The sequence below is a fragment of the Coccomyxa subellipsoidea genome (genome assembly GCF_000258705.1).
Source record: "Coccomyxa subellipsoidea C-169, whole genome shotgun sequence".
NCBI lineage: Eukaryota > Viridiplantae > Chlorophyta > Trebouxiophyceae > Coccomyxaceae > Coccomyxa > Coccomyxa subellipsoidea.
Genome location: NW_005178020.1, coordinates 657985 through 683001, shown reverse-complemented (window position 1 = coordinate 683001; position 25017 = coordinate 657985). Strand labels below are relative to the sequence as shown.

At 53.5% G+C, this 25017-nt stretch overlaps 3 protein-coding genes across 3 annotated transcripts; 1 reads left to right on the top strand and 2 right to left on the bottom strand.

The window, feature by feature from the left end:
• Positions 1-265: 265 nt before the first annotated feature.
• COCSUDRAFT_45337 (L domain-like protein) lies at positions 266-8915 on the bottom strand (the record flags this gene model as incomplete). Its single annotated transcript, XM_005643041.1, has 13 exons — positions 266-403; positions 830-991; positions 1329-1534; positions 2666-2759; positions 3067-3163; positions 3525-3710; positions 4290-4491; positions 5425-5598; positions 6010-6228; positions 7039-7288; positions 7690-7789; positions 8224-8316; positions 8641-8915. 13 exons carry the CDS (start codon positions 8913-8915, stop codon positions 266-268), a joined length of 2196 nt encoding a protein of 731 aa, XP_005643098.1.
• A 1605-nt stretch (positions 8916-10520) lies between these two features.
• On the bottom strand, positions 10521-13886 carry COCSUDRAFT_5329 (Clavaminate synthase-like protein; the record flags this gene model as incomplete). The annotated part of the gene is made up of 8 exons (XM_005643040.1): positions 10521-10619; positions 11065-11256; positions 11653-11763; positions 12309-12427; positions 12835-12949; positions 13337-13483; positions 13691-13752; positions 13838-13886. Coding segments are annotated over 8 exons (894 nt in total), but the record flags the coding sequence as incomplete, so codon positions are not given.
• Positions 13887-19724: 5838 nt separating this feature from the next.
• On the top strand, positions 19725-24713 carry COCSUDRAFT_26312 (MFS general substrate transporter; the record flags this gene model as incomplete). The annotated part of the gene is made up of 9 exons (XM_005643039.1): positions 19725-20275; positions 20543-20771; positions 21248-21444; positions 21764-21883; positions 22249-22373; positions 22965-23043; positions 23411-23597; positions 24069-24242; positions 24616-24713. Coding segments are annotated over exons 1-9 (1620 nt in total), but the record flags the coding sequence as incomplete, so codon positions are not given.
• Between the last annotated feature and the right edge of the window lie 304 nt (positions 24714-25017).

The window sequence follows — 25017 nt, the reverse complement described above, 5'->3', positions numbered from 1 at the left end:
GTGCAGCCGAGCGCCCTGCTCTGACTCCTTTCCTATATGAAGACTCTCATACAACGCAGCCTGTCTGTCCAAAGCCCTCAACCATCCATCCAGCTGCAATATGCTCTTGCAGGCACTAGAGTGATGCATTCAATTAGTCTTTAGTGATGGATGTTAGACTCCTTGCAAGCAGGGAACGCTTCAAGTTCATGCAACAGAATTGCACCATCTTTTCCTCTCTACACCTGCCTGTTGATACATCTATCCCCCCGAAGAGAGGGTATGATTATATGTTGACGGGGTTGCCGAGCAGGCGCGCCACCTGGCATTTTGCGCGCGGCGTGAGTCGGTGACAGCCGATGACGTTGAGGGTGACTAACGTCGTTAGCGACTTTACTAAGTGCTCGACTCCCCTGTCAGTCACCTGCGAGCCGGGGCAGCGAGGATTAGATAGCCCATGGCATGCACCTCTGCAAAATGGCTTGTTCTGATGCACGAGCAGAGCAGTTTACGCAGCCTTGTCTGCTCCCTCAACGCGCAGGACAACCAGCAAGCGCCTATTGTGGCCAGCATGCAGCAGGTCCCACACTTCAGCGGACAGCAAGAAGCGTGCTCTTAGAGAAGCCCTGCTGCAGCAGCAGCGATGCGCATGGTCGACCCACCCACCTGTACACTGTAGGACCACATCGACTGACATGAGCTATGCGCACACACTTTCTTTCTCTGCCCCTCATTTTCGCACAGACCATTGACCTGCACGTCGTGGTTCAGCCATCCCCAGATCCAGGTACAGAGCACATGCCAAATGAATTGCGAGATTAATTTCTGGCGCAGAAAAGGTGGCCCCCACCTGCCAGCAGTAGGAGAGGTCGAGGTGCGCCAACGTGGTGAGCGCCGTCAGCCGAGTCAGCCCGGCATCCGTGAGGTGCCAGCAGTTACTGGTCTCCAGGTGTTGCAGGCTGGGCATTCGCGCGCAGTGCGCCAGTGCAGCATCGCTCAGCTGTTGGTTACCCTGCCAGCAGCCCCGCAACTGGTCGCACTCCTCTCAGCACCCCGAAGTTTGGCCCCTCGAAACAAGAGGGGGCCTGTATATCTAGAAACAAGGTAGACTGGGACATGCTTCTGGTCTTGCTGGCGATTAGCACTCCAAAAAATCCCCCTCAAAAGAAGAGGGGGTCTGTATATCTAGGAACAAGGTAGAAAATCACCCTGCTTTCCTTAATCACTCCACCTCTCAGGGGTGTTGATTATATATATTCCACCAACCAACCAATCACAAAGGCAATCGACTCGGCCAAGAATTCAGTAGGGTGACGAACAGTGACTAACAATGACCGGGGGAGATGTACCTGCAGGCGCAGGTGGCACAGGCGCTCCAGGGGAGTTAGAGCGGCGAGGCAGTCGTCGGTGAGGGCGGGGCAGTTTTTCAGATTCAGAGTCCTGAGGGAGGTGATGCGCGCTATGGCGCAGCAGCCGGCGTCTGAGACCATGCTGGCATTCTGCAGGCTCAGGCTCGTCAGGTGCGCCATGCCTGCCCAGCCCGCAAAGCCCTCGCCTGCGCAGCACAGACAATGAGATGCTCCCATCAGGAACAGGGAGCATGGTGAAGCCAGCGAGTCCAGAACGAGGGCAAACACCTGCAGGAAGGGGACTGATAATTGGTAAGCAACGCGCATGCGGCTCATTGTTAGTAGGGGCAATCACGATACCAATTTAGTATGACTACTCAGTATCAGGAGTACCCCTATTCTGAGTGGCTACAAGCAAGGGTGGATGGCAGGGCACGATGGCAACATGCTGGCACGCCGGCCAAGCAATCGCATGCGCGCAGAAAATTGATTGCCCACACATCAGGAACAGGCAGCACGATTCACAATGTCCGGGGGTGCACTGAAAACCACAGCACTTGAGAATCCCAATTTCACGTCCTGGAGCGCGCCTATTTTTCTGTTCTTCGAGCCAGTTCAAGCGTCTAAGCTTCAGCTCAGCAAGGACAGAACGCCCACAAGAAAAGCTGGTGCGCCAGCGTCTAAAGCCCCTCAGAGGAGGCTGGTATACAGCTCTCCTGGTACGGAGTCAAGCTCTCCTGAGCATACTCCAGGCGTCATAGTAAATCCTAAATATAGGCACCATGTGATACCCAACAAACACGTCATGTAATCTGTGCCTTCTCACCAGTGAAGGTGCGAGCCGTCCCCCATCTTCCACCAAAAGCATACGGACCTTGTCATGTTGCCTGACTGTCAGGATGCATGGCACTGCAATGCACTGCAACCGGACAGCAGAAAACAAGAAAAGGCCTTTCGCATCTGGTGCAGGACAAGAGCCGCGTGATCCTTCAGCAATGAGAGCCCCCCAGAGTTCTTGCATCGTGAACACCGTAGCGCTCAAACTAAACCCCCTTTACATGATAAACTGTGAGCCTGAGGGATGGTTTACTAATAGGTTGTTCATGTCCGGGAAGTTGTCTGCGGGGATTTTGGGGACAAGTTTATGTTGCAGCCCAAAATGCCCATATTCCTAGTACAGTTGGCAGGTTTTGGGGTTGCGGGAACGCAGAATAGCTTTTGAGCGTGCGGGACAGCCGGGCGGCAACCTGTCTAATAATGACTTTAATAACTTTTCAAATAGTGGGGGTTTCAGATTGAGCTCTACAATAAGTTGATCGCCGAGAGCAGGCGCGCACCGGTGATCTGGCGGCAGTCCTGCAGGTTGACATTGGTCAGCGATGTCATGTGCCCGATGGCTGCCAGTCCCACGTCCGTTAGGGAGGTGCAGCCCTGCAGATACACCACACGGCAGAAAGATCAAAATCCCCTCGCACTATCGGCGATCTCACATGCAACATCGCATGTAAAAGTTGCATGCGGAGTGGACTGCTTGGCTCAGGTGTAGGGCAAGCTGCAAGGGAAATAATCGCCATGCGGACCGGCTCACAACACTGCTAAAAGAACAGCTGAGAGCGTTGACGCGCAAAAATGTACAACTCTTGGATAATTAAGCATTCAGGTTACAATCAGGCTACCTGGAAACTCTCAAGATTCGCAATGTTTTAAAGGCAGGATGCGAAAAGAAAGTCTGACTGACCTGGAGGTTGAGGGAGGCAACGCCCCTGAGAGACGTCAGCGCCATCAGCCCATCGTCGATGAAGGTCACATGCCTCCAGCCGTCCAAGCTCAGCGCCCTGAGTCAGATGAGAGACATGCCAAAAAAAATTCAATTCAAATGATTTGTCATAAAAGTATTAAGGGATCAGCCCTTGCATATATGCTTGGCCCTCTGAGCGCCACTGTTCCATGCCAGCTAGCCAACCCAGACCCTCCAGAACTGAAATATTTACTTGAGGTATACGCCACATTTCTTTGAGGGTACAGCCACTGGTAGACCAAGTTGGAATCCAATCAATTGCGAGGAGACTTGCAAGCTAGCTGACAGACACCATGACGCCAAAGGACCAAAAACCATCCGACAGAATTACACAATCACGCCAGCTGCTGCAAAGGAGCCTTGCAATTCTCCGAGGGAGAGTGACATGAATGTCTCACCGCAGGCAGGTGAGTGTTGCCAGAGAGGAGATTCCGGCGCCCTCCTCCTGGGAGCAGCCCGACAGGTTGAGCGTTGACAGCGCGGTTAGTAATGACAGGGGCGCCAGGTCAGCGCTGCGGCGAATCCCCGCGCAGTGCTGCAGCTTCAGCGCTGTGAGTCCAGTCAGCGAGCTCAGCGGCAGCAGCCTGCACATGCCGGCACACGACCTGTCATTTCGTGCACTAATCGTTGATGACGAAGAAGTCCACCGTTTTCATGCAAGCGCGATGTTTGCTGCGATGTCAGCCATTCTCACGTCCAGAAGCTCTCCTGATGGTCTTAATCTGGCAGCATGGCTACAGAAGTGCTCCAGGAAAGAATCCATCAGAAGAGTCTGTGCAAATGAGGATGGCCCTTATGAGCGCTTCCAATTTCCCCGTACCACTAAACATAAGCACAAAGTGTCTCCTTTGAGAGCCCCAGCATACATGACAAGCTAGTGGGTCAGTTCAACTGCCCAGCGTGTGCTGTGTTAAGCCACATCCCTACAAACAAAGCACTCCCCACCCTATCCTGCAGCGAATTCACTTAGGCCTGACCAGCCATCCCTACATGGACGTAGAGATCCACAAGAGGCCTGACTTTTCCGCAACCCTACCTTGCATGCTGCATCTTAGATCATCTGGCTACTGGAGACCAAGGGATTACACAAGATGAAAATGTGTTCTAGGCAGGCTATCACTCGTGTACACAAGATGATAAATGAAATATGAAAAAAAGCTCACCCTCGGCCAGTGAGGTGGGTGCAGCCGCTGAGGTCGAGGGAACGCAGGGAGACCAGGCGGCTGAGGGGACCCAACGATGAGTCACCCAGACCGTCACAGTTGCGCAGATTCAGCGCTGCCAGGCGGCTGAGAGAAGCCAGCGGCTCCAGGCTGCTTATCTTGCGGCAGCCTTGCAGGTTTACGTCCATCATGCGGCTCAGACCTGCGGCAGAGCAAGCCAAAATTTTGTGAGAAGTCCACCATTTGAAATAATCCATTTGCTGCATAATCTGCCTTGCAAAATGGTACAGCTGCAATCACAACAAAGCAATGTCATTATGATACCAAGTACTGATGTAATCTCTACATGTCTATAGGAGCAACAATCTACACAGGCAGAAATGGAATGGCATGCAGGGGAATAGCAGATGCAGAACCATCACTCCGCACCACAAAGAGGCTTGCTCAATGCCGGCATTCTTGTAGCGTGACAGGATGATGAGTCAGCATCTGCCTGACAGCTATGCAATGACAGCCAGAGTGTGTCCAGGCCGTCAGCACAAAAGCACACGCAAAGGATGCTCTGGGAAGGTCGAAGCTTCGGAGATGGGGACAGCATGGCATGCAAGGAGATCCAGGACAGGCCATTCACCCTCACCACAGGGGGGGGCCTGTCAGCCAGCCGTCCTGTGGTGAAGGAAACTGACCCATCCAGCATCTGCTTAATAAGATGCGTGCCTGAACCCAGGCTTTTCAGGCAGCGATCCATTCACATTCCCAAAAATCATGAATAAGAAACCACATGAGAAATAGATCCTCAAAGCACAGAGCCGGGCAGTATTCCATGGAGGACAAGATGCCACAACAAATCGCCCTTTGAGATGAGTCCATAAATGCATAATTTGCTGGTAGCCAGTGATGACCATGTACACATACGATAGTGCCCAGCTCCTATGGCATGCCCGCCTCAAGCAGACAATATTGACCTTCCCAACGAATGGAAATGCCGGACGTGATACCTTGAACAATCCCTTGCCAGATGTTACGCACCTCGAAATTGTCTCCCTTGGGAACAGCTCACCCCCTTCAACCTCTCTTGACATCCATCCTAACGAGGGACTCGCCAGATGAGTGGAAGTTTGAATGATTTGAGCACCTGAGAGGGCGGCCAGGCCTTGGGCGGTGATTTGCCAGCACTCCTGCATGTTGATGGAGGTGAGGCTTGTCAGCAGGCTCAGCCCCTGCAGGCCAGCGTCCTCGATCTTGTAGCAGCCCTTCAGGTTCAGCTCCTGCAGCAGGCTCAGCCCCTTCCACTCACGCAACTCCGCTCCTGGCCACATGTTTTTGTGCCACCTCAGCCACCAGCATGTGTCTTGCTACTTTGCATGTGCAGCCTTGACTGTGTTCTGCTGCTCTTTTTGCTCCAGCACCTTGACAAACCTTGCATATTACAATATTTATCCTCGTAGAGCAGGCGCCAAGAGCAGCAGGAGTGTTCCACATATGTGCTGTAACCCATCAAGGGATCCTTCAGAACTTGCAATTAGAAGATTCAGCTTCCCTTCAGCTACACTGGATCTGAGGACAATGCGCACCACCAATCTGGCGCAACCGTGCAAAATGCCCTCTGTTTGCCTCCATTGCAATACAGGCATCCTTGGCCTTGGCGAGAAAGTCAGGTGCATTTTCAAATCCAAGATGTGACATCAAACAGTGAAATTCAAAAATTGAATGCACGCACCGGTGAAGCGCTCGCATGCGCGCAGGTCGAGTCGCGTGAGCTGTTCGAGGTGCGCCACGGAGCCACACAGCGCGTCCGATAGCTGCGCGCAGCCGCGCAGAGAGAGGTCCGCCACCGCCGGAAGCTGCCGGAACACTGCCAATCCGTCGACTGACACGCGCATGCAATTCCACAGCACCAACGTCCGCAGGCGACTCAGCGACCCAAGGTGCAGCAGGCCTGCGGCAGCGCAATTTTTTGACGTTAGACCAAAATTCAAATTCAAATTTAGTTTACAAATTTAGAATTCTAAATGACAGGAAGTCCCAGATGGCAGGCCTGGCAGCGCCTAGGCTTGAGGAGGACATGCCACGCATGGAATTAGGCTTACACGTCAGAGGCATCAACAACAGCCCCGCAGCACCCGCAAATGGTTATGACCCCCTGGTGGGCACCATTGCACATGCTGAGGAACCAATGTAAATACCACCGATATGAAAGCTGTGCTTCGGCACAGGACCGCTGAATCGACCTCTCTGCATGACTTGCGAGGGTGGGAGCCAGTGCGCCGCAACAGGGTCTGGCTAAGCTAGTACCACACCAGGCCGCCGACACAGCACCAAGATGCACTCAATGCGAAGATGGTAAGGGGTTTAATGCCCAGCTCCCAAATGTGCACAATATTCTCAACGTCATTGCAGCCCGCAAAAGCACAGATTCTGTCAGTGGGGATGCTGCGCAGCGAGCCCCGACATTCTCCACATTGAGAGCAAGCTTGCCCTTGCCCTTACGCATGGACATGGGCAAGGGCAAGCTTGGTCTCTATGTGGAGAATGTCGGGGCTCGCTGCGCAGCATCCCCACTGACGATAAATACTGCATCTCCTCACATCCGTTGCTGTTCAACTCCTCACATTGGCACCAACGCCACCTTTTGATGCCAGGGCTTGCTTCCTAAAGCCGCCTTCACAGCAGCGCATAGTGGCGCACATCCTGGCCCCCGATTCGAAGCCATCCCTGATGCTTGGGAGGGGTGATGATCCGAGCGCACCTGCGTCGGTGATGTCATGGGACCCGGAGAGGTCCAGATGAGTCAGCGAGGTGAGCCCTGCAATGGCGGCGACCGATGCGTCCGAGATGGTTGCGACTCGGCTGGTGCCGCCGAGTTTGAGGGTGTGCAGGCGGCGCAGTCGCGCGGCGATGGCGGCAAGGCCGCGCTCGGAAAGGCTGACGCAGCCGCTGAGATTCAGGCTGCCCAGCTGGCGCAGCGCTGCCAGCGCCAGCAGGCCCCCGTCTGTCACCTGGGAAGAGCATGGTACCCCAACTACCGTCAGAGTAATTGTACAATTTGCCCTTTTGAGAACACACACACACACACACATGCGATGACATCCTCACAGACAAATCAGGCTAGTCTTCACGTTTGTCTTTCATGTCATTTGATAGCTGCCAGGTCACAGCTTGATTCCAGGGTCCAGTGATACTGCTTAGTACCACCCTAAATGCTGGTTGTAGCATTGTCTGGTGAGCATGAAAGAAATAACCAAGGCCGACTGCCTTCGGATGTCCTGGGCATATCAATTGTTGCTCCAGGTGATGACAGTGTCAACATGAGATCCAAAATGTGCCGTGCGCAAGGTACATCATTCTATAATCATGCAAATTGCCGTGTGAGCTTGCAGGATGCGGTGAGAGGCTGCACCTTGCAGCAGTTGGAGAGGTTGAGGGAGGCCAGCCTGGAGAGGTGGCTCAGGTGCAGAAGACCCTCGTCTGTCACATCCTCACAACCCGCCAGCACCACGCTGCACCCCATGACACCGAATCTCAGCATTCAGCAGCAAGTACCATCGCCTAATTAACGCATGAATACCAAAAAGGTCCCTCCAACTCTCACAGCAGTAGGCCCTGGAAGTCAAGCGTGCACTCATCAGAATGTGAACACATGGTGGCTTGTGGAGCACGAATGTGCTTGGTGTGATGGCTGCAAGCCTGAATCTTCCCGGTCCTACTGCTCTGAGAGGTCATCCTTAGTGCACATGAGTTGGGGGTCGTATAAATCAAAGTCTCTGCAGTCATAATTCCTCTACGTTTCAAGGGGAGGCAGGAAAAAGTATGGAAATTCTCTCAGTGGAGCCAGCTTCAAATGCCGCTTCAGCAAGGCCAACTTCACCCAAGAAAAGATGCAGATCTCTTTTTATTGAGATAGAGCAAAATAAAATGCAGCAGGAAAGCACACCTGGTGAGGTTTGGTAAATGGCGCAGGTTTGCCAGCTCATCGTTGCTCACCCGCCGGCACGCGCTCATGTCTAGCTGTTGTAATGCTGGGAACCTGCGCAGCATGCATCACCAGCGCATCAGTATCACAGCCAGTCAATGCATGCATGCCCACCCCATGACATCCCGAAACCCCGGCGTTTCCTGCTGCACTCTCACAGTCTTAAGGAAAAGTATTGATCACGACCACATGTTTCATGAGTGAACACGTGATCAGGTGACCCTCAATAGCAGCATGGGAGAGAGATTTATGGGCAAACTCCAGCTTCATAGCTAGCTTCTGATCACTGGCAAAACTGTGACACATCTACTAATGATTACATGCGCAGACAAGTGGCATGTCCAAGTCTAAGATGATATGCATGGAGGCGGGCCCCACCTGTAGGCGAGCTCCTGCAGCTTGAGCAGGCGAGGCTTCAGAGAGACGACGCCGTTGGCAAAGCCATCGTGCCACTCCCGGCACACAAGGAGCGTGGTCTGCACATCATGCACCGCCAGCCTCTGCACGACTTCGCGCATGATGTCAAAGGGCACGTCCATCCACTTGGCTGGCGGCAGCTGGCCTGGCGGGTGGGAGGGGCAGTGGGGGTCAAATTGCCGGATCAGGTGCTTCACATTCGCCTGAGGGGGCTGCTGGCTCAGGCTCAGCTTCATGGCACCGAACTACCTGCAAAGCCAGACAGTGCCCCTCAGAGCGTGCTACAATGATGCAGGCCCTTCCTTTGCCAGATCTGGATTTGACGAAAGCTCTTAGACGAAGGCTGTAGCCTTCTGAGGAACAGTCGCTGCTGCTCGATGCCCCACCTACAAGGCTCCAAAAACCTTGGCTGGCAGCAGCTGGGCGCTACACTTCGAAATTTCAAGGACAAGAATTGGCTTCCAAAGGTACAGAGTTCTTTAGCAGGCTCCAGTTTTTCAACAGGACGTGGGCCCTCCTGACATGCCTATGAATACTTCGCTATTGGGCCTCCTATAAGTCTGATAACAGGATACATGGTGCCAAACGCGTCATAGAACATCAAATTCGGATGCTAGTATAACGTACTGCAAATGATCGAGGGGCCCATGAACCATGTGGACCGCTATCCTGTGAAAGAGAGCACTGACCTAGAGGACACGGTACAGATTTAGCTTCAGAGCTCCGCTCGTTCAGCGTACATTCCCGCCAGGTAGCCACTAGCGTTAATGTTCGGACGCTGGAAAAGATTTTTGGCGATTGAGCAGCTCCTGCTGCTGTTCGCGGTTCCAAGGGCTCCTCGTTTTACGAGACGTATGGATAACAGTGAGTCGGTCAGTGGGTTCGCAGTCGTGACTTCCTCGTGCCGCAGAATGGTGGATCTGGAAGATTGCTGTATACTAGGTGCTTGAACGCCGGTATGGTGCGCTAAATGGGCGTGCTTTCGATCAGATGGGGTGTACCAAAAGCCCTCAGATTGGGTCCTGCGCAGAGCTGAAACCGACAGTTCTGCTCAGGTCGGTGCCCTGAGTGATGCACTCAGTGCTACCTATTGACGTATGTAAGGCAAATAGACACGATCCGAGCCCAACACGCATTCATCCCAGTGTCAATGACTCGGCTTGCACATCGTCTCGGAAGGTGCACTTTATGCCCTGCCCAACATTATGAGTGGGAGACATGCACTCCAACATTCTTTGCATCCTGAGCAGTTTTACCAAGCTGGACACCGGCAATCATATACCACTCATCTTAGCTGGTTGCGAACTGCGGCAAGTTTCAGGTCAGCGAAGCATAGTGTATATATATATACATATATAACAGTCCACGGGGCGGTACAAATACTGAGCACCATGCCCACGGTTGCCATCAGTGATTGGGTCTTGCTTGGATCTTGCGAGTCCAACAAGGGGTAGGATTGTAGCAGCCTTTAACTGCAGCTTGTCTGCAGGACGTACCTTGCCTTTTGGCAGGAAAAGCGTGTAATAATAATAATAATTACAGTCCACAGAGGCAGCCTAGCTAGATCTAAATTTGACATTAACAGCCTCCGAGGCTGCGAATTGCAGGATGCCAGTCAGTATCTTACGCTCTCAAACATAGTCAAAACCGTTTCACCATGCAGCAAACCTGTTACTATACATGTTAGTACCTGCGAATTCACAACACCCAAACTCCCGCAGTCAGCATCATGAAAATACCCACTCCGTTGCATCGACTGCAAGTCTGGTGGAGTCCTCAAAACCTTCCAGCTAGGCCTCTGATCAGGCCTCCCCCACAGAAGAGGCTTGCGGCTCCAGCTCAAAGTTGTTGAGCACCTTGCTCTCCAAATGGCTGCCGTAGCACACCGAGCCGAAGCTGGGAACCACTCCGGGCTGTAGCAGTGCAGGAATGGGCGCCACCTGTCCGCCACCCATCTGGTCAGCATGCAAGATCAAAAACTACCCTGTGAAGAGGTGCACTGCACATGGAGGCTTTGCTGCATCAGCCAGTGACACAGCACATGTAGATGCCATCTTAGTGAGTGCAGGATTTACTCTGGACTACCTGACCCAAGTTCACAGCCTGCCACAACAGGCTCTGGTACACAAAACCGACCAGCACAGACATACATCACGAGGAAAACAGGCATCAGCATCAGCACAGAGGGATGTTTGGGAAAGGTTCATATACGGTATACACTGCCCAAGACTGTCTGGTGATCTGTGTGGATACTTTTTGCACCAGACATCCGTTCAGGGCACTCTAGCAAACTCCTGATTGATGCTACAGCAAGGAACCTCTCTCGAGCCGTAAGATACCACGATTGAAGCGAGGCAGGGGTGGTTATTGACACAGAAGGCGCACCTGGGCGTCAAAGGCAGGCTCGTAGAAGAAGGGGATTGACACACGCGAGCGGCTGGGATCGGCGTTGATGACCCTGTGGGGAGTTGGCTCGTACAGACCATTGGTGTACACCTTGAGCATGTCCCCGATGTTGCAAACAAAGGAGCCCGGTATCGGCTCTGCTGTGATCCACTCCCCTGCAGCATTCTTTACCTGCCAGCAGCAATTGATCTGTTCAGTGGCGATAAAACAGCTCATACAAGGCATTGTGCAATCGAGAGTGATCAACATGCCAGAAATCCGTACAGAGATGAGCACCCTCCTTAAAGCTTGAGCACATAGAACAGCACGCACAGCTGTTGTGCTCGTTGTCTGAAGCAACATAGACAAACTTTGGCTGTGATACCAAACGCGCTGCAGTGTAATAGTGTGTACTCAATGCCACTGTACAATGAGTGGATGACCCACCTGGAGCCACTGAATTGTTGCATGCTTTAGATGACGCAGCCATGCAGTTTGTTTGGATCACAATGAGTGATGGCAGGGGTTTTGGTCCCCCAGTAGGGGGCGTATAAAATTGTAATTTCTGGACCCTTGATGAGGTATCACCTGGAGGGCGGGGATGTGGGGCTCCTGGTTGACGAGGGTGAGTAAGCCGTAGTCAGTGTGCTCCCCGCAGCTCAGCTGCACATGCCGCTCCACCTCAGCACCAGCCACCGCCTGCGCTGCCGCCTCCCCTAGCCGCCCCTCCTGACAAATCCCCAAGCATTTCCTCAACACCTTGGCTGGTTCGAATTTGACTGCTACGCTTCTTCAGGCAAGATGCATCAACTGGTGAGTGATTGCTGATCTTCACATGCAGTTCTACGTCTTACAAGGGCTGGTGTAATTCTTTGATTGTCTGCAGCACCACTCGACCTTGGCCGGTCCCAATTGCATGGTCACTTGGCATGTTGAATATATGAAGAGATTGGCACAGAACGGGGACTTCTCAGATCTACAGTTGAGTATGGCATTTTTCTACATATGTAGCGCAGGGCTTGCTTTGCCCAGCGCGGTTCCTTCGGCACTGCTACAGGCACCGCAGATGCCTGTGTCCTTCACACTTGGCCCTTCGAATACCACTGTTCTGTCAATCAAATCCCCCGCAGAAGAGCGGAAGAAATGTCACCTGTCAATTTTGTCAACTGAGCGTGGAAGGACAATACAGGCACAGGGCACCAGACACTCTAGTAACAATGTAAATTGTTGCAGCGGGGGTCTACCTGCGACAGGGGTGGGTAGTGGATGGCGCGCATCACCCAGTAACTCGAGTCTGCAGTCGTCCCTCCGCCATCCGCGGACTCAAAGTAGTTTCCCGGCAGGCCCAGGCCCAACGCAATGCCTGCCACACAGCGCCATATTAGACCATCTCAAGACCTTCTCAGTCACCATTACTCCTTTAGCAGCAGGCAGAACACCCCAGCAAGCAGCGGCCATGTAGTGTCCCATACTGGGCAGCCACTGCAGAAAGCCGGGCCCAGCAACCCAGATCGGAAATCCAATCAGTGCTTCCTCATCTACCCAACGGGCTTGAGAATGCACTTGCTGTGTAAATTTAACAACTTCAGAAAGACCTCGAGGTAGGCCACCCCAACACAGCATGCACAGAAGGGATCAGCAAAAGTATTGTATTCACCAATACTGCATTTCCACCGCAATGCAGCCATTTCTCCATAATCGGCGCTCGCACTGCCTTGCATCTCTCTTCTCTCAATTATGGGACGGGCACAAGCATGCAGAGGGGCTCACCTCGCATGATGGCCTGCCCCACACCCAGGCAGCTTTGCACATACTGGCGCAGGCTCGCATCGAATGCCGGGTGCTGTGTTGGCCAGGGATTCATGCCGTGCACCGGGCTGGCATCCTGTGCCATCATCCCAAAATACCTCAGCATCAACCGCACAGTACACTGACGAGTCTGCCTAGGACCCAACCGTGTACACGCAGCTATGGATGCTTGAACGAGCACTGAGTCAGCTCCCGTCAGTGCGCCCAAACAGCTGCCTGCTTGGCTCACATGCAGATGCCAGTCCCCACAAGGATGCAGTACATGTCACTGGCAAACTGCACTCCCGGCGTATAGGAGGTGATCACTGCCGCAATGCATTGTGCTCATAAGGTGAAGTGCATAACCTCTGCAGCTGCCCTCCGTCTGCAGTGCTTTCCAATGCACGGAATGGTATTCGGTTTGCTACATGTGGTAACAAACAACATGGCCTTCTGATGTATCCAGACCATGCAGAGGGCGCACCCTGTCGGCTTCTTCCTTGTAAAGGTCGATTGCCTCGTGGTGGTCCCTCTGGAAGCCCCCATCAAAGCGGGTCACATTGGAGCCCAGCTGCTGATAGCCCCGGTAGGAGGTCTCTGGGCCGAGCGCTATCTGCTGCTTCACTTCTGCCTGCACACATCAGCAGCTCAAGGCTGTCTGCACCTGTGTCAAATATTGATCCGCTGCTGCCATGAAATTCTTACAGTGCCCTGCGTCGGTGAGGGACCGTTTGCACAGGTGAATGCTTCTAGAGAGAAAAGTTGGTATCTCTGCAGGCCAAGCAGTGAGTGACTGCGCCAGGTGTCAGGCAGAAACAGGAGTTGAAGGAGATCTTACTGGCATGTTGAACCACTGGCGTGCTTCCTGCAGCACGCCATCAGTGACAGACGCAGGCACGCCTGTTGACACATACATGGCGCACATCAGACACTCAGTCCTTTGCCATAAGGTAGCTTAAAGGCACGCCCCTTTGTCGCTGCTCACCGTGGTTGACGACGTAGAAGAATCCGACATCCCGGCACGCTGCATGCAGGTTCTCCGCTGCACGACTGTGACCTTCAGTGTCCTGCACCATGAGTTGCGTCATTCTGGGATCTGGGTGTATTCTTGCCTTGGAACCGTAAGGGGACCTGAAAGGAATGATGTTGTAAGATCTCAAACGAAAGGTCAGGAACGTACCCGTTTGTCTTCCACGAGTGCTGATATGTCTATGACTGGCAGGGTTTTGAAAGTGCGGATGCACAAGCTTCGAACCAACGGTGACCTTCCTAGCAGGTGTGTCGCGCAAATCTGCATCGGAATCGCGGCCCTAATAGAGATCTGATCGGACGCCAAGGACCCGCTCAGCCACTTCGTATACGTCGAGTGGGTGCGGATCAAACGAGTGTGTCTTGGTGACTGACAGCTTCTCTAGCAAAGGAATGTCAGACAATCAATCTATGGATACTCAGGACCACCGTGATGACGCTGGGTCGCTCTTCCTCCTCCTCTCCCTTCCAATGTACCTGTCTCGGATCACGTGGGTGGGGCACGTGCTCCGAAACGCCTAGTTTTGAACTGGCCAGGTTCTGGGCAATTGGCGGGGCCGGCCGACAGGATCCTACTCGGCCATCAGCGTCGTGACGTTCAAGTCAGTGGATTTCCGACACATTTGAACCTTCATAATGAGGGAACATGCACCATCGCAAGCTGAACGTCGCAGTGCCCAGCCGTTAGCAGCCAGAGGTCGCTAGAGGCAATGCGAATTTGCCAAGGAGAAGCCAAGCAATGAGATCTCAAGTTACCTATGGAACTGCGTTTCTTGCGTTTCTTTTTCTGCAACAAGCAGTTGCTTGGAAGGGTAAGCTGGCCTGCTGAAGTGGACCAATGGTGGTATGTACATTGAACTCGGTTGTGGACAGGATCCGTTTCGAGCGGAGACAGGTCTCACCCGCAAGTGATCGAACTTTTTTTTAATAATATCTGACTGTGTCAAGCTTCGTGCAATCTCATTGACGGGGCAAAGTGGTGAAGGTTCAGGTGAAAAGAAAACGCCTGCCAGCACTGATGCAACGCTGAGCATCATGGCAGATCGGCTCATCCCAGAGGAAGACCTGGTAGCAGCCATAAACCACGTTCTGGTGAGTGGAAGCCTTTTACAGGGCAAATTGGCCTGCTTTAAAGATCTGAAAAGCTCATCCTGCACAAGTGCATCGCTCTCCTGACAGCAGCTTAAGAGCTCTGCGATCTTGTAACAGGAGGTTGGAGAGTATGTGGAAGTATTGTCACTTGAGGAGGATAAAACCAGGTCAGGCACAGCGAAAGGGTGGGGAAAGAAAGTGTCCAAGGATGCCACTTGGATGGGTCGTGGCCTGCTGTTTGCCCCTGCACCGCCTGATCTTCCACAGGGCACCACTGTCAGCATGCGAGCAGATCAGCAGGGGACTGGCCAGAAGCCGAACATCACGGCAGCCCTTGAGCGCCTGTTCACCACAGCAGCATTCCAGAGAGAAGACTCCATCCTCGGCCATACAGGCTTTGGGCTGCAGCGGCCGCCCCAGAAATTTAAGACGGAAGACAATGTGAGGACCTCAATATAATCAGGGTACTGTAAGGTCAAAATATGCTAACAGCCTTGGCTTTTCCAATATGGAATACTTATGTTGCGTACTGACAGTAGCAGCCAGTCAGCACGACATTGAACTTTTCGAGTGAGGCATTGAGTAAAGTGTGTAATGCTGTGCAGAGTGGCGGCCTCAACAGCAACACCTTGCAGCCGGCAGCGAGCTTGCTACAGACTGATACAGCCGAAACATTGCCAGGGAGCATGAGATTATGGGATGCCAGCGTGGCCGAGGCGCAGCGCAGGGGCGTTCCCGTTGCAGGCCTGTACCTTAATGCAGCCGCCTCAGAGGCTCCAACGGCTGCCCAGGCCACCGTGCAGACCGGCTTCGGCCTGCAGAAGAAGCCGCTCAGGGGCAGCAACGGCCAGCAACCTCTCACGGACGACTCACTCTTTGCGAGCTCCCCCTCTGCAGCGCTGTCCGTCAGGCCGGGTCCTGCAGTGGCCGCCCTAGATGCCGCCACAGGCAGCAGCCTGATGGCTCAGATGGGCATCGGCCTGGAGAAGCCTCCAACAAATCCCGCCCTGAGCGACTCGGCGCTCGCTTTCGCGCCCGTGCAGGACAGCAAGCCCGTTGCGGCCATGTCCGCCGCTGCCGGAGGTGGCATCGACAGCCTGCGCACGCTGCAGCACAGGCAGCAGACGCAGGCGGCAGGCGCGGCGGCGGCCAATGGCGCGGACGGCACTGCCGGGGCCGGCCCGGGGGCGGCCGGCGCGCCGCCGCTGTCGGCGCGGCGTCGCCGGCTGGCCGCCTGGGGCGACAACGTGGCGGAGGTGAAGGATGACACGTGGGCGCGCGACGGCTGGCGCAGCGGCGCCAGCTCAGCCTCCGGCGCCAGATCAGGCGCCGCCAAAAGAGGCACCAACAGCGGCCGCCGCGCCAAACTCGGCCTCAGCCGTCCGGAGCGCCTGCCGATCGATGATGTGCACGAGGATGACGAGGAGGAAGGCTTCATGTCCAAGCTTGTACGAGAGCAGGGCGCCGGTGGAGAGCGCAGCAGGGACGCGAGGGCGCGGCTGGCCACAGAGCTTGTAGAGTCAGTTGTTGACTCGGACCGGGAGGCCTACGAGGATGCAATGCGGGCGCTGCCCAAGGGGCGTGCCCTCCCGCTGGTGGGCCAAGCCAAAAAAGGCGGTGATAAGGGGCCGGGCAAGCGAAAAAAGCAGCCGCGCCGGCCCTTCCAGCCGAAGAACGAGGCCTTCCTGAGCGATGCCTTCTCGGCCAGTGTGGACGCCAGCCTCGAGAAGGAGAAGAAGAAGGCCAACAGGCCGGTGGACATTGTGGAGCTCGTCACAGGCTACAGACAGGTGCTGCAATTGCCATTCTGCATGCAAATTTGCATAGACCGCAAGATAGACCGGCCGGCAACAGCGCCGCAGTCTCTGCTGTGTACAAAACTCTGGTTGAGATCGACAGCAGTAGCACAAATAGCTGGTAGGCTCTGGAACTAGCCGGACAGTATGCTGGCTGAAAGTTTGAAGAAACAGGTTCTCTGGCGCACCGACGTGCACAAGAATGCCTTGAGTTGTCAGGCCCATGCAATGCGCTGTTTGATAGCGTGACTGCCCACTGCCTGCCAGGAATCTTTGTTTGAAGCTCTGTGTGCACTGCTTCTCAGGTGCCCATGGATCCGAAGGACATTGACCAGGACACCAGCGGTAGCAAGGCCAAGGGCGGCAGGTGGCAGGAGCGAAAAGGCGAGGCATCAGGAAAGGGCGATGTCATGGCAAAGGGGAAAGAGGAGTCGGCATTGGAGCTGGAAGGTTACATAAGCCAGCAGGCCACAATCCGGCTTGTCAGCCCTGATTCAAAGGTGCTTTATAGTCCCCCAAATCCAGTGCCTGACTGGATCTCTGACAGCTTTCAAATCACATGGAGTCCAGTCCTGCAGCAAAGATGATTTTCTGGCCCAATCTTTAAAAACTGCATGAGCAGTTGCCCACCAGTTGGACTGCTGCTAGTAGTATGCAAAGGGGTCCTGTATCTAACCCCTGAAGATTAGGTGTACCAGTAGTGCCCCCGGCTATTTGCAAGTTTTGCAGACATCATCACATGAAGGTGGCGCGTTGTGCTACTGCAGGTATTGGACCGTCTGAAGAGCCACAGGGTGCTTGGTAACATCAAGCAGACTCTCAGGGACATGGGCATTTCAGCAGCTGATGTGGCTGTACTGCCAAAGGTCCAGGCACGTCCCCAAAAAGGACTGCTACTGTCTGTGCTCAGCTGATCCATCGGTGCATTGTACCTCACTGCCGTGCGCGCGACACCAGAGTGCCAAGTCCAATTCAATACGACTGCTTCAATGCTTGTGAGTTCGCTGGAGGAGAGGCCCCTTGCCTCGGTGCAAAGGCTCTAGCATGGTGTGAATGCCGCTCAAATTGGAATGATTGCGTCAAGAGTGACCCAGATTCCATTGGAATGACATGCCATTGGCGGAGGAAGTGCCAAGACAGGGAAGGCTGGAGGAAGGTTTAATGTAATTCCTGCAGCACACCTAGCCCTGCGGGCGGGAACAAGCAATTAGTAGTATAGGAACTATGGTGTGTGATGGTAATGGTAGTAAGAATGATGTGATCGTTGCTTTGCAGGGGAATGCGGACAAGGGAAGTGATGCGAGAGCGCAGCAGAAGCCTGTGATGTCGCGAGGGCTGCTGGCTGCTTCAGATGCCTCAAAGGACGCCCAGAGGAAGCTGCCCTCCAGCCTGGTGTCGGCCATTCAGGCGAGCGCCCCTGACTGAATTGCCTGAGACAAGACACATACAGATAACGGGGACCTGGCGTAGTCCTCCTAAGAAATGCAAGTGTCATGACGTGCAAAACCTTGCCATTTGCCAGAGACATGCATAGCATGCATTGAAATGGTAGAATATAGTCAGATTGTGCATAATGCATTCATAGATTTGCTGATGCCTTCCTGTTGCTGCTTGCGCAGGCTGCAGCGGGCTTTGTGTACCTGAAGCTACCTTCTGAACACCAGGCAAACGAGGTCATGACAACTGCCTGATCATGAATACTTTCAAGCTGACATTGAGCTAGTTGAACTTGCCATGCTTATGAGAACGGGCTATCTGCAGTCTGCCACAATCTGATGGTGCATGCAGTCCTGGGTGCAAATCGCAGGTGTCATATTGAATACAGTGGTTTATGCTGTCTTTCAAGACAACTGCTCTGACAAGAACTTATCGGCTGAACACGATATCTGATGTTGAACACGTACCAGCAAAAATCAATTGATGACAGAACACTGGGATGTTTGTTATTTGAATTGTTGACTTCCACAACTGCAAGTTTTGTAGCAAATTATCCTTGGAACTCCAGAGGCAGAACCGGATTTTGTAGCGGTTGGAATAAGTTGGCACTGTGTGCTGACTTTAAGAATTTTGAACTTTGTCAAGAGCTTTGCAAGAGATGGCCGGTGGTGCACTGCAGCTCACCGATCATGGCTGCATGCCCTAGGGCCACTTCCTGTGTAGGCAACATGGAAGCATGCGCATGCGCGGGCGGTGATGCAATTCTCACCAGCGCTAAGGCGGGCCAGCTCTTAGCTGAGAATGTTGTAGCAGGATTGGTACTCAGCACAAACAAATTTTGGATGAACACCGGGCTCTATTGTGACAATCCGATGATATATCCTGCTAAATACACCTGTAATTATTTTTGATGGTTGATCAGCTTGTCTGCGGACGCACCTTGCCTCTAGCAGGAAAAGCGTGTAAAAATAGAGTTGGATTATGTTGGCGGATGAGGTGTGCGCTCAGAGGCTTCAATCGTTAGGAGTGGCCTTGGTAGTAAACGATTGCAATCTCGAGCTTATGGCCATTAGGATCTGCCTCTGTTCATATACATGTCATCATGCCATGACTGATCATGAGCATGAGAAATAAGTCACTTAGAGTCCTGATCATTAATTTTTGACATTGATGATAATCATGTGATGATCATGCACACTGTAGCATATGCCACAGTGTGCGCAATGAAGTCATAATCTTTTACTGATTGGTGACCCTATGAACTCCTCACCCTCACTGTGACAGCCTCTGACAGAGATCCCTAGTGTTGATGTCAACACGATGAAATCTTGACATCTGGCAAAAATCTCTCTGGAGGGGTGCTTCCTGGGGGTTGGTCAGACTGGGATGGTTCGAGGGCGGCCAAACTAGGACATGGCGTGGACAGCTGTGAGCGTATCCGACAACGACGACGCAACCTCAGAAGTCGAACAGCTCCTAATGAGCGAGGAAGCTGCTCCACTTCTGCGATTGTGACGTGTTTCCTCGAAGCCCTTTGCTTAGTTCCTGACTGCTACCGTCGACTGAGCAGCTTCACAGCGATTAGGCGTGGACAGAAGACAGGAATTTACTGTGCTGAAGCAAAGCTTCTTGGCTAGGCTAGGCCGGTTTCTCGCAGAATGGTAGCACACAGCGGATCCCTGCTGGGTTCCTCGAGACCTGTCATAGGTTTAGAGAGGCTCGGTGGGTCCCGTGCGCAGGCCAGCGTGTGCAGATGCCGAGATGCCAGAAAAAGGACGCATGTACTTGTTGAAGCAGTCAAAAGGGATTCGAAAAGGAAAGATCAGAGGGAAGAGAAGGTTTGGCGCAGTGAATTAGAACCCCGGCAGCCCCTGGCACGCCCGCCCGAAGGCCTCAACATTGTCAGCGTTCTCAGTTCAGTAGATGTTGACTTGGAAAGCTCACATCTGACCGGCAGGCAGCGAAGGGATTGGGGTGTTCTGAACGCTCTTGTAGATCGATGGGACTTTCTGCCTGCGAGATGGAAGGTGGTCGCTGCGACATCGCTCGCATTCGTGATATGCAACATGGTAAGCTTCTGACTTGCTTCTGATTGTCTTTCAAGTATTTGAATAAGGCACCTCCTTGCATGTCTGCGTTCATTCTTCAAGATTCTGACCGTGCGTTTTTGTTCTAGTGTTCCGAACTTCGAGTTGCTGACCCAGTCTCCAAATATCTGGGTGTATCTTTGAACTGCAACAATTGTTGGTTTAGCTAGTGCAAGCACTTCTGAATATATCAGAAAGGGATTACGTGGTTAATCGTCTTAGATCTGAGTGTATTTACTGCAAATGCAGGACAAGGTGAACATCAGCGTGGCCATCATCCCCATGGCCCAGGACTTTGGCTGGAGCCCCACAGTATCAGGGCTGGTGCAGAGCTCCTTCTTCTACGGCTATGCGCTCACGCAGATCCCTGGGGGTTATGTGACTTCGCGGATTGGCGGCAGGAGCGTCCTGCCAGCAGGGGTCAGCCTCTGGTCAGCTGCCACAGCCGCAGTCCCACTGCTCGCAGGCACCATACCAGGTCGCACCCAGAGCTAGTTTTGCCTTGCAAATCTTCTTGTGACGTTCATTACACTGGGTCGCCCCCTGCTCCTCTATTATTTTTTGCATCACTTGTTGCAGGCAGGGTGCCCATCCAACTCTAGCTTCTTTGCACCATTTACTGCCACGTCTTGCGAAGGACTAATCCTATTGTTTCAATCACTGACAAAGCAATCACAGAACATTTAGCAATGCCTCAACTCTGAGTCTTAATCAAAGAAATGCTCATGACCGCATTTACCAGTCTGCAGGGCTGTTCCTGTGCTGCATGACCAAACAATTCCTCAATTGTGCATGCCCGTCTAGAGGGGGGTTCCTGTGCCGCATGATAAAAACAACGGTCCTGAGTGTGCATACCGGTCTGCAGGCCTGTTCCTGTGTGACAACAATCAAAACAGTGCTCTTCCGTGCCGCATGATAAAAACAATCCCTCAAGTGCTGTGCACTGGTCTGCAGGGCTGTTCCTGTGCCGGGCAGCGGTGGGTCTCGGGGAGGGAGTGGCGCCATCGGCGTCCACAGACATGGTTGCGCGGCTGATAGACACCCGGGAGCGATCGCGCGCGACCTCTTACATGTTTGGCGGGCTGCACGTCGGCTCACTGCTGGGCCTGCTGGTGGCTCCTGCGCTCATTGAGCGATTTGGGTGGCAGACGGTGCGCGCTGCTCTCACTGCTGCCCTCTTTGTAGCTCGCCAGCCGGATATTAGCCGTGGCGCAGGGACTAAAATTTGGGCTCCTTGTTTGCTGTGTGTGCTTCATGCGAGACTTAAACAGCAGCCAGCCTTACAGTCCTTGCCCATAGCTTTGTGAGACAAGTATTAGTCATAACAAGGTGCTTGGCTTGCCCGGAAGACATGGACTGCGCGAATGATGCACAAGGCACGCATGAATACTGGACAGCCTTGCAAGGGTGCTTTTAGTCCACGCGGTTTCAGTGCAGGACAGAACACTGATGGCCGGTGGTGCGCTGCAGGTGTTCTATGGGTTTGGGCTGGCGGGCCTGGCTTGGAGTTTTTGGTGGGAGGCTGTGGTCAAAGGCATCCAGGAGGACGAGCCAGAGGCCTTCCTGCAGCTCACGCGCACCAGCCGCCAGGTATGTTATATGCTTGAACCGTACCCATGTCTTGCTCAATCTGTATGATGTGTTCCCGACTCCCAATACATAACAAGAATGCAAGCAACAGCCTCGCAAGGGAGCTATATTCATCAGCCTTGGAGCAGTTTGTAGTGAGGAAAGCCTGCAGATTGGTGTGTGGAAGTGCAAGCAGCAAGCATGGCAAGCACCCAATTGATGTCAGGCAGGAATATCCTCCATTTAGCATGTACTGCAACAATCATGGCACCCAGTGTCGCACCCAGTATCTAAACCCTCGAGCCCTGCAGAGGGTATTATTTAGTACACCTGAGCCCTACATAAAAAAGGTCGTGATATTAAGGATTTTTGCTGGTGGATGCCAGGTGGCGGCGGCTGCGGCGGCCAAGTCGGGCAGCGCGCTGGCGGCGGAGGAGCCGATGCCGTGGCGCGCGTTCCTGCGCAATACACCCGTCCGCGCACTCGCATACACCCACTTCTGCAACAACTGGTGCGCCCTGAGTTGTGGGTTTAGGACTTGAATTTACGATCGGTCGATTAATAGCCGGTCGCTCTACCACCGAGCTACTGAGACATGCTTTAGGCCTATTGTGATGTAGTCCCTTGGGCTCCTTGAGCAATGTCTGTCGCGAGTGAGATGCACACAGATAGACGGTTTTGCCAGCAACTTTGCAACAACTGGTGCGCATAGCAAATGGGTCCGGGTCTCTTTATCTTCCGGTGGTCCTCAGTAATAGGATGATATCCGGCTGGGGCGACCTATCGCATCCTGCTCAGCAGGGACGTGTTAATTTGTCTTAGTTCTATTAGAGTCTTTGAATCCGCTCAGCAAGTAGCGCGCGCACAGATGCACACACTGCACCTGCATTTCCAATTTCTGATGACAACAGGCCCACCCGCTGGAGCTGTTCATTCAGGGGTTGGACCTTGTTTCTTTTTTTGACCATTTCTTGCAATGGCAATTGGGCTTGTCTAGCAGAGAGATGTGTGGGTCATCGATTCGGGTCATCGATTCGGGTGGTTTGCACATGTGCCGCTGACATTATGGACCCTCTCATCTTACTCAGGCGGTGCTGTGCAGGTTCCACTACACGATGATGGCATGGCTGCCCACCTACTTCACCGACACGCTGTCACTGTCTCTCACCCAAGCCGCCCAGGTGCGCCTGACCGGCTAAACTCCCATGATTCCTTATGTCCCTTCCTTCTTGAGAAGCGACAACCTGCAGGGTTGTCCTTCACACAAACAAGGGTAGAGCCTCATGTAGAAATATCTCTGAATTTTGCCAAGGGCTTGCTTTGTTCGCGCGCTCACAGCACCAGGCCGGCTGCCGATGACAGCGTTTTTGGGCACATTTGAAAGATTCATTGTCTGCACTACCACAACCTCAAGCCACACCTGTGAGACCCCTCAGGCCTCCTTTTCCTCTCCTGTACAGACCCTCAGAGCACCAGGGCATCAAATCGAGGTCACCATTATGACATGACCAAATGTGGGCACGTCTGAAAGGCGTCTGCTGGTCGCAGGTGTCGCTGCTGCCGCCGATTGCGGCAATCGGCATAAGCCTGACGGCTGGGCCGCTGGCGGACGGGTTGATAGAGCGAGGATGGCCGGTCGCGCGCGTGCGCAAGCTGGCACAGATCACGGCCTTCCTCTGCCCCACTGCCTGTCTGCTCGCCACTGCTAACTGCGACGACGGGCCCACCTCCGTCGGTGCGCGCCGCTGGACTCTCTAAAGAATGAATGTTAACGTGCCTAGAATATCATATCTGTTCCCTCACCATGTCACCACGATGCACTGTCGTGTCTAGCTCGCAGCCTCTGCAAGGTCTCTTGAAGCACTGCTGTTGTTTGCATTTGCCATTTGCAAGAACTTTTCCAAGACCCTCCTGCTTCCCTGTTTCTTGTTGGCGACTGTACCTGTCGACGACCCATTGTCGCCTTGCTCACTGCCATGTCTGCGCAACTCCTAACGACAACTTGAACTGCAGCTCATGTCAACTGTGGCTAAATGTGTGCGGTACCCGGGGGGCATGGGTTTGACCCATGTCTTCATGGAGGTAATGCCTTTCGTGCTTTTTATGCCTGTGGCAGGCCAGACCTTTGTCTCCTTCCCTCATCCTGAGGCTTCGTCATGGGCTCTAAGCTATCGTCGAATCCTGATTGACTCTCTGTGGCCTGCAGCCCTGGTGACGGCTGCGCTGGGAACGGCGTCGCTGAGCCTGTGCGGGCTGTACTGCAACCACGCCGACCTGTCGCCGCGATATGCACCCTTCCTGCTCGGCATGACCAACACCATCGGCGCAGTCCCCGGCATCATCGGTGTTGCTGTCACCGGAGCAATCCTCGACGCCACTGGTGCGTATCACAGAGACACTACACTACCCTCAGCAACTCCCTTAGTCAATTGGCACTGGCACATTGTGCCTTGCTTTTCTTGTGCTAACGTGGGCCAGGCCAGGATCAAGAGAGAAAGGCCTTGACAACTTCCAAAGCTCCACGACATGCAGGATGTGTAGATCTGCTTACTAGAAGTTGGGCACATCCCAGCATGGGACCCACAGTGCACTTGTTGCGTGGGTTTCTAGCTGCCGACTGACTCGTTGCAGCTTCACAGGATCCCCCTCCAACTGTAGGACATGCCCACGCACAGATTGTCTTCCCCTGGTGGTGCCTTGAACAGGCCCTCACTTACCTCCTTACATGAGGGTGTCAATATGATTTGACGCAGGCTCGTGGTCGTGGGCGCTCTTTGCCCCGAGCGCGTTCTTCTTTGTGACGGGCGCGGTTATCTTCGGCACGCTCGGCAGCAGTGACGCGCAGGACTTCTCAGATGACCGACCCTTCTGGTACGACGTGTTCCCTGTCCCTCTTCCCTTATACCAACACAGACACAGCATGCAAGGACATGCAGGGTAGGGCAAGCTCCAAGGAAGGATGAAAGTAGTTGTGTCTCGCCATGTGTTATGTGCATGTCAGCGAAGCAAACATCTCTCTGCCCTCTTTTCTATGTGTGCCATTACTCTAATGAGTACTGTAGTGCTCAACCTAAACTGCGCGGAAAATAATTGCAAAAATTGAAAAAAGGGTCGAAAATAAAATCCTAACTCCTCAAATACTTAACCTATTTAAG